The sequence below is a fragment of the Siphateles boraxobius genome, unplaced genomic scaffold, assembly GCF_051911475.1.
Source record: "Siphateles boraxobius isolate OS27281-9 unplaced genomic scaffold, OSU_SipBor_1 61, whole genome shotgun sequence".
Classification (NCBI taxonomy): Eukaryota; Metazoa; Chordata; class Actinopteri; order Cypriniformes; family Leuciscidae; genus Siphateles; species Siphateles boraxobius.
The window spans coordinates 813222-822500 of NW_027509188.1; the positions used below are offsets into that span (position 1 = coordinate 813222).

At 45.3% G+C, this 9279-nt stretch overlaps 1 protein-coding gene and 2 non-coding genes across 3 annotated transcripts; all 3 read right to left on the minus strand.

The window, feature by feature from the left end:
- Positions 1-1319: 1319 nt before the first annotated feature.
- Positions 1320-4236, minus strand: LOC143718422 (uncharacterized). The gene is made up of 4 exons (XM_077209485.1): positions 3775-4236; positions 2723-3198; positions 2293-2620; positions 1320-2132 (listed from the first exon to the last, which is right to left on the minus strand). Exons 1-4 carry the CDS (start codon positions 4162-4164, stop codon positions 1320-1322), a joined length of 2007 nt encoding a protein of 668 aa, XP_077065600.1. The 5' UTR covers positions 4165-4236.
- A 2604-nt stretch (positions 4237-6840) lies between these two features.
- On the minus strand, positions 6841-6913 carry trnak-cuu (transfer RNA lysine (anticodon CUU)). The gene has a single exon. It is a non-coding gene; the product is annotated as a tRNA-Lys (tRNA).
- A 1357-nt stretch (positions 6914-8270) lies between these two features.
- On the minus strand, positions 8271-8344 carry trnan-guu (transfer RNA asparagine (anticodon GUU)). Its single transcript has one exon. It is a non-coding gene; the product is annotated as a tRNA-Asn (tRNA).
- Between the last annotated feature and the right edge of the window lie 935 nt (positions 8345-9279).

Sequence of the window (9279 nt, forward strand, 5' to 3'; positions counted from 1 at the left end):
TCAGCAGACGGTGACAATAATTTAGACATTTGTAATAAAAAAAAAGTATTTACATACCGGAGTCTCATCAGGAGATGCTGATGCACCTGGCTGCGGCATGGAGGAGGCAGCTGACTGAGTGGAGGAGGCAGCAGACTGGGTGGAGGAGGCAGCGGAGGAGGCAGCAGACTGGGTGGAGGAGGAAGCGGAGGAGGCAACAGACTGGGTGGAGGAGGCAGCAGACTGGGGGGTGGAGGAATCAGCGGAGGAGGCAGCAGACTGGGGGGTGGAGGAGGCAGCAGACTGGGTGGAGGCAGCAGACTGGGGGGTGGAGAAGGCAGCAGACTGGGTGGAGAAGGCAGTATGGGTAGAGATAACAGGCTGGCATGAGGGAACAGCCAGGTCAGTAGCCATGGTGGATAAGGCAGCAGGCTGTGTGGATGAGGCAGCGGGCCGGGTGGTGGAGGAGGAGGCAGTAAGGCTTGAGGCAACAGACTGGCAGGAGGGAGCAGCCAGGGCAGCAGCCAAGGTGGATGAGGCAGCAGGGAGAGAACGGGTAGCAGCAGGCTGAGAGAAGGTGGCAGGCGTGGTGGAGGATAGAGACTCAGAGGGCATAAAGCAGGAGGTGACAGAGAAGCTAGGGTCATCGGTAAGACTTGACACAGTAATGTCATGAGTCTGGTCTTCCCCGAAGCCCTCGTCTTCTTCGTCCACGCCTTCATCCACATCCTCCAGCATGTTCTCTGTCTCCTCTGAGTCGGGGTTCACCACCAGAGGCTGTCCAGTCTGACTCAGGAGATAGTCAACACCAAGCAGCTCTCCTATGAAAAAGAACAAAAAAGCACACACATACATGACTAATTATTTTCAAAGCATTCTGTCAAGATATAATGCAACTGTAATCAGACTCAGACTCAGTGTATGGTTGTCTTCGTTAATGGGAATAATAAAATTATGGACTCAATTTCTAGTTGGAACATTAAAAACCCACAAATTAAAAGTATAATGTAGCCAGATAAGGGTAAGACATACCAGTGTATTTGGCAGGTGCCCTGAAAGTTGGCACAAAAGCCCGGCCAAACACCTTCAGGCTGTTGGTGTTGACGCAGTGAGCCATATCCCCGGAGTAAGTGAGAAGGGACGCTGGCTTGCCGGTCACTGCCGCAGTCCCCCGATCCTGATTCCACCTGTTCAGGCCTTCCAGGAGGTACAGCTGGAAGTTCAGTGCATTGGCACTGGTTCCAAGAAGAAGAACAAAACATTTATACCACTGTAAAAGGATTTGCCTTTCAATTTGAATAATGCATAGCAGTTATTTAAGACATCATACATGTGAGACACTAACCTGGAATAAACCTGTTCAAGTGGCAATGGAACGATTCAAGGGATGTGGACCCTCTGGCACAGTGAAACCTGGTCAGGATGACCCCCGCCTTTTTGGTGGTGCCTACCTCAGTGCAGAGTGGCACTTCTGGCAAGTCCTGGATGCATTTGACATGGCGTTTCTGCACACGCCAGATGTGCTCCATGCCCGCTTGATCTAGCAGTGGCACACCCATAAGGTCCCTCCCATTTGCCCCCCCTAGCTCCTGCTGCAGCCTCTCAATGAGGCGAATGGTGTCCTCCTCACCGCGCGTCCTCCTGCGGTAGTAAAGGCTGAGGTCCCTTTTACTGATGCTCCTGTCCACCAGGAGGTCAGTAATAGCTGGCATACTCTCCTGCATCAGCTGTTGTTTTTTGGCCTGCCGCAACAGGCTGAGGTCCCCCGTATCCCACTCAAAAATGCAGGTGGACAGGCATCCCATGAAGGTTGGGTAGAGGGGATGGGAATCGGTGGTGCAGCCCACGGCCAGCCTTCTCATAAAGTGCCAGATGTCCAGCCGGATGTGGAGGTCTGGCCATTGCCCAAACTTTGTGTGCAGCTTGCTGGTTGCCCCCTCACTACTCACGCAGCAGCCACAGTCCACATACAGCAGCACTGGGGGTGGAACGGCTGCCAGGCGGTACCGCTCCATGACACCAGCCACCATCCTGTCCAGTCCTGGCCCCTTCTGCACCGACAGGACACTGGTCAGTATCTGGCCGACCTCATTGCCAATAGTGCTCACCCAGAGTGCTGTCCCCCGTCCATGGCCAGCCAGCTTCTTTGTGATCTGGAATTTACCAATGTAACGACACATTCAGAGATCTGAACTTATTGTTTTAAGAGAGAAAAATCTCATTTGAGAATTGAGCCAAAGCGATTGAGAAAAATGTCTATTTGGCAGTATTTATGAACATGTAAGTCTATTACAGAGTCAGATTATTTATTACCTTTTTGGTGGAATCCATCTTTAAGATGGTGCCAAAGGTCGACGTGATGCTGGCCTTGATGTGGTCTATACGGCAGAGGATGTCCCTGCCGTATACGGACAGCACCCAACGACTGGTGGGGATGTCGATGGGCTCTGGAGGCTCCTGGCAGACCACCGGAAAGAGGCTGGGTCGATCCACAAGGTCAGCACACTCCCCAAGATAGTGTGCCAACCGATTCAGCCATTCTTCCCCATTGTTCTCTTTCAACTGCCTCACCAATCGAGCTGGACTGTTGCCCAGCGTCCGGTCCCGAAGCAGCCTAATGACACGGATGTCACAGGCATACCTGAAAACGCATTGTTGCTGTGATTAGTTACATGTTAATTGAAGGGTCAATTCAGTGGTTTAATTCTTACAATCAACATCTTTTCTACACTGATTTACTCACTTGCGGGTCAGGATCAGCTGGAACATTTTCTGGTGAGGCAGGTCAAGCTGGTCCCGGACAGTCTGACTTGTTGACAGATAGTTAAGAGAACACACAGTGCACCTGAGTGTCTCTGTCACCATCAGGTAGTACCTGTCAATGTCCAGGACCTTCCGAGCCCTCTTGTGAACACCATAGCCCGTCAGGTTCTTGCCACAATCTGGGCAGGACACCCTCACCTTCCACAGGTGGTAGGGCATCCACACCATCAATCGATGGGTGAAGAACCGGTCTGGAGTTGGTGTCTGGTGGTAAATGAGGGCTGGGACAGGGGGCTCATACCACAGTTTCAAATCTGGCCGCAGCTTGCCAGAGTGAAATAAGGTGTTGGCAATCCACCTCTGGTCCTGCACAGGGATGGTCTTGCTCATTTCCCCTGGCAACCAGAACGAAGCTGAGGCCCCAGCCGGGGCTGGCATGACTCCTCCAGGCTCCTCCTGTTTGGAAGACAATTTGTTTATTGTATAAATAAAGGCTTCTGTAATATACACCACAGCCTGTCCAATAGTGTTTTTTAATTGCTTTGTTGCAATTCCCACAAGCAATTGGTAAATAAAGACATTCTTTAAATTACTACATTATTAGCTTAATAACTATGTGATTTGTATATGTAAATCTCTGTTAACAGGTCACTCTAAATTGTATCCTAGACGCATGCATTTTCTGTAAAGCTGCTTTGAAACTATATACATTGTAAATGCATAATACATTATAATTAAAATGTATAATTAATAAATAAATAATAATAAAAAAAAAAATATATATATATATATATATATATACATATACAAATACATGTTAATTGAATTGAATACTATAAAACTGAATACTTGAATACTTCTCATTTAGGTTAACTAGAATGAAAGCATGAGATCAGGTTTTGAAAGAATGACTAGCTGTATTACATGTGTGATCAGCTTGGAGTTTTGTAAAGAGTTTTATAAATGTATGCCTTACTTGTGAAACAGTACCAAAGTGAATTTAAAAAAAAAGTAAATTGCTGCTATACTCACAGAGGATGGAGCAGGACTGGGGCTCCTCACAGAGGATGGAGAAGGGGTGGTGGTCCTCACAGAGGCCATAGATGGGGCCCTCACAAACGATGGAGAAGGGGTGGTGGTCCTCACGGAGGATGGAGGAGGAGACGGGCTGGGAGGAGAAGGGCTGGGGGTCCTTGAAGAGGATGGAGCAGGACTGGGGCTCCTCACAGAGGATGGTGAAGGGGTGGTGGTCCTCACAGAGGCCATAGATGGGGCCCTCATAAAGGATGGAGAAGGGGCGGTGGTCCTCACGGAGGATGGAGGAGGAGAGGGGCTGGGAGAAGGGCTGGGGGTCCTTGAAGAGGGTGGAGGAGAGGGGCTGGGGGTCCTCCGACCCACTAAATTTGGCTTAAGTGACGACATCTGGGACCCACCAAACCGTGACTTAGTGAACTAAAAAGAGAAACAAAGTTAATTGTATGACAACCACACTATACATTTTCAACACAAACATTTTTATTCGTATCGAGTGTTTACTTATGTGTGGTGGGTAGGTTTAGGGGTAAGGGTCGGTTTGGTGATAGAAAATATAAATTAACCTGACATAAAGGCAATGGAAGTCTATGCAATGTCCTCACTAATATAGTCAAACGAAAATGTGTGTGTGTGTGTGTGTGTGTGTGTGTGTGTGTGTGTGTGTGTGTGTGTGTGTGTGTGTGTGTGTGTGTGTGTGTGTGTGTGTGTGTGTGTGTGTGCGTGCGTGCAAGCGTGCGTGCGTGTAAAAATGTGAATGGCCTGACTGATCAGTCTGCAGGAGTATGCTAGAATTATTTTGATGTTGGTGGGCCGTAGATCATATCAAACAAATACAAAATGAATCTAAGTAAACATTATTTACAGATTTAATATTCACCATTGACAAACTTGGAGGGGGCCTCAGGAATGTCCGTGGGGTAGGAGCAGTGTCTGAAGCTTCAGACTGGGGAGCAGCTGTGTTCAGGAGCCTCAGACTGGGGAGCTGCATCAGAAGCCGTAGTGGCAGCGGCAGGCTGCGTGAACAACACCAGAAGGGCATAAGATGTAGTGAAACAACATAACAGTATTTTAACATAGATGTAATGCAACATTAAATGTCATTTTCAAATGCATCACCTTAGTGGTGTGGAATCCACAGTTGCAGGCCATGGACCCTCCAAAGTAGGTGGTCTGTCCGTTGACCTGCATGGGGCATTTCTCAATCTGAAAAGACAAGAAGCATTATTTACTGATATTTTCTGCACCATTCATTTTCAGGTGACCTGCATACTACATACTATGTAATGAGATACGGATAACTTTGCTTTACCTTCTGATAGGGGTCATACCACTTCCGCTGCCTTGGGGCTGGTCTATTTCCTCCTCCAGAAGGCCAAACCCCAGAGCTGGCAAAAGCCCTCAACCTCATCATCCACTCGCCATCTCCCATGGCCTTGTGGCTCTTTGGCTTTGTGCTCATCTAAACATAACAGGGAAATAAAAGTAAACAAATGCATTTTTGCAAGTACTGGACTACACTGATTTCCCCCCCACTAAATTATAATGATACAACTATATAAAAAAAGAATTCAAACAAAACTTCAAGCTAACTAAATGTTGGCACCCCTTCCGGAAAATGATTTTACAACAAATAAAACATGGTTCATATAGTTTAACACAAACGAACCATGGTTTTGCTACACTAACCATAGTCTAACCATAATATTCATAGTAAAAACTGTGGTTATATAAATGGTAATCAGCTAAATAAACATACTATAGTAAATCCATGGTTAATTTTCTTAAGGGATGACTATATCTACTACTTATAACATTGTTTTATTTATTCAAACCAAACTTCAAGCTGACTAAATGGTGTTTATTATTTAAGATTATAGGCTACTGGTGATAAAGTGACCACAGTTTATAAACAGAAACACTTATACTATAGTAAAACCATGGTTATTATAAGTGATGACTTTATCTACAACTATAAGAGGTTTTATTTATTCAGACCAATCTTCAAATGGGGTTTAATATTTAAGATTATAGGCAACTGGTGATAATGTGACCACAGTTTATGAACAGAAACACTTTATACTATAGTAAAAACATGGTTATTATAAGTGATGACTTTATCTACAACTATAAGAGGTTTTATTTATTCAAACCGAACTTCAAGCTGGCTAAATGCTGTTTAATATGCAAGATTAGAGGCAACTCGTGATGACGTGGCCATAGTTTATAAACAGAAACACTTATTTTACTATAGTAAAACCATGGTTAATATAAGTGATGACGTTATCTACAACTATAAGCTTTTTTTTTCATTCAAACCGAACTTAAAGCTGACTAAATGGTGTTTAATATGTAAGATTATATGCAACTCGTGATCACGTGGTCACCGTTTATTAAGACAATCACTTTTACTATAGTAAAACCACGTAAACATCGCGACAGACAGATCTAGCATACAGAACACCGATTCCTAATTACATCTCAGAAAATAAATTTATTTAACGTGAATTTTTATGATGGTTTCATTCATAATTCTCCTCAGAACGTTAGGTTAGTAACTTAGTGATTGCTAAAAGAAAACACTCGACAAAACGACTTTGTATGAGGGATGAAAATGTAACTAATACATGGACAATTAATCATATAGTCAACAGAAGAAGAAAAACAAACATTTAAAACTTACTTTGCTCGGTAATCACGGAGTTATAGGGGTTTCTGAAGAGCGCGTTTCGTCATCCAATCTCACAATGGATGTAAGCGCGGTGAGTGGCTGTGTCCATTCTCATGCCGCGAAGCGATTGGCTCTCGTCCAATCTCACAATGGACAGCGAGCGATGCGATTGGCACTTGTCCAATCTCACATTGGAAAGCGAGCGACGCGATTGGACGAGGATAGAGCGCCAGAGACAGACGATCCTGATCCAGGTAGCGCCACAGAGACCTACGCCAGCCAGTCCATGGGTCAGCTTATAAAAAAAAGCAGACCTGGACTTTTCCGGCAATGGTGGACTCGCTTTCCACGCTGGAAACCGAGACCCCATTGGGAAGAGAGAGGGCTAATAGATGCGCCCAACGTGGGGCTCGAACCCACGACCCTGAGATTAAGAGTCTCATGCTCTACCGACTGAGCTAGCCGGGCAACTGTGGTGACCTGCTTCGGGCTGGTCGCGACCATTATCTGTGCCTAAATTGCGCCCGTGAAAGGGAGCCTCACATTTCGCACAGGCTTGGCATAGCCTCTTGCGGGTAAAGTCAGGGTTAAGCCTAGAGGTAGGCTTAGAGTGTACTTTGTTTGTTTGAGCCATATCTGTTGTTGGGGGATACAATTTGACCCAGTAGAGCAGGCCAATAATATGCACAACCCGGAGCTAAAGTTCCGTTTCGGTCTGTCGAGTGAGAGAGCGGTTACCGAAGGCAACCTTCTCCAAATATCCAAAGGCAAAAGTGAGTCATACAACAAAGAGTTGGAGGGACACAACCTCCAAACGGAAGCAAAAACGCTAGCACATATAATCCTATGCCGAATTGATTGACCTGATGCCTGAGAGCCTGATAGGTTACAAGTTACCGGTGCCCTCTTTATGAGAACGAAATCCACGTTCGATCAATGTCGGAAGTTATGACGGATGCTCGATGGTGTTTTAAAAGGAGTTTTGAGCAGGACCTCTCTGGAACACAGGCCTCCACCACCCGGAACAAAACATGAGCATTCCATCCACGCGCCACAGCAAACATAAGCTGATGTAAACTTTCACAACACCCGCTGTCTTCTTTGAACACAAAGCAACTGACCAAGCTGTAAACGCTAAAAGGGCCAAGAAACGTCGTTTCATGCGTCCGAAATGACACGGATGTGTTAGTGGACACACGTGTGCTAAATTCTGCAGCTGTGTTGGTGGTTGCATGGCAGGACGTCAACGAAAAACACCATTCGTCCCCCCGTTTCGGTCTGTCGAGTGAGAGAGCGGTTACCGAAGGCAAACTTCTCCAAATATCCAAAGATAAAAGTGAGTCATACAACAAAGAGTTGGAGGGACACAACCTCCAACCGGAATCAAAAACGCTAGTACATATAGGCCTATGCCGAATCGATTGACCTCATGCCTGAGAGCCTGATAGGTTACAAGTTACCGGTGCCCTCCTTATGAGAACAAAATCCACGTTCGATCAATGTCGGAAGTTATTACGGATGCTCGATGGTGTTTTAAAAGGAGTTTTGAGCAGGACCTCTCTGGAACACAGGCCTCCACCAACAGGAACAAAACATGAGTATTCCATCCACGCGCCACAGCAAACATAAGCTGATGTAAACTTTCACAACACCCGCTGTCTTCTCTGGACACAAAGCAACTGAACAAGCTGTAAACGCTAAAAGGGGCCAAGAAACGTCGTGTCATGCGTCCGAAATGACACGGATGGGTTAGTGGACACACGTGTGCTAAATTCTGCAGCTGTGTTGGTGGTTGCATGGCCGGACGTCAACGAAAAACACCATTCGTCCCTGGGTGGGCTCGAACCACCAACCTTTCAGTTAACAGCCGAACGCGCTGTCCGATTGCGCCACAGAGACCTACTGCCAGCCAGTCCATGGGTCAGCTTTAGGGCTGCAACAACTAATCGATAAAATCGATTATAATCGATTATGAAAATCGTTGTCAACGAATGTCATTATCGATTAGTTGGTCTGCTTACGTCACGGGGAGCGTTTACTGGTACGCACACACACGCAAGGTCTCTCTCCCTCAGGCGCTCTGCCGAGCGCGCGCGCTACACGGTTTGGAGCAGTCTCTTCTGTCTCGAATGCGCGCTCTTGCTTGCGCGCTCTAGATTTCGGGAGTTTGAACTAATTCACGGGCATCAGGGAGCCGCAATCAATATGCGGGAGACTCCCGGGACTTCCGGGATCTTGGGATGTCTGTATTTTGTCTCGAGCATCAGGTTGCGCAATCAGTTCGCTCGCAACGTAAGTGATGGATTAAAATAGCGCTACCGCAGAAATAGGTTAAATTAAAACGGTCTTTACAAAGCGAAGCACTAAATATAAAGGCAGTTAATAATAGCAGCAGTAAAATATTGTTTTTTAGTCACTGTACTCAGTGGTTTTCAGCGAATGCTTGTGCACTAGTGCATAATTTCTCCTGTCCTTTACTCAAGCCTGTTAGCTTGCTGGGTAACGTTACCTCAATACGTTCTCTTTTTATAGCATTTGTCTACTAAGTTTTAATTGTTTTTCAAACGCGATCTACTGCGGCTCTACGTTCACACAATTGTTTACAGTCTTTCTATATTTATTTAATCAATTTATCCTTATATTATTCTTTTATATATTATATATAATATATATTATATTCTTTATCCTTATATTCCTTATATATAATTAATTTTAAATAAAAATTAAATGAATTATATATTTTCGATGTTTTTAGTTTGTTTTTAGTTCAGATATTCACATCTGAACAACATGTCTGTGTAAATTTGTTTTAACAAAAATTGTGTTAAAACATA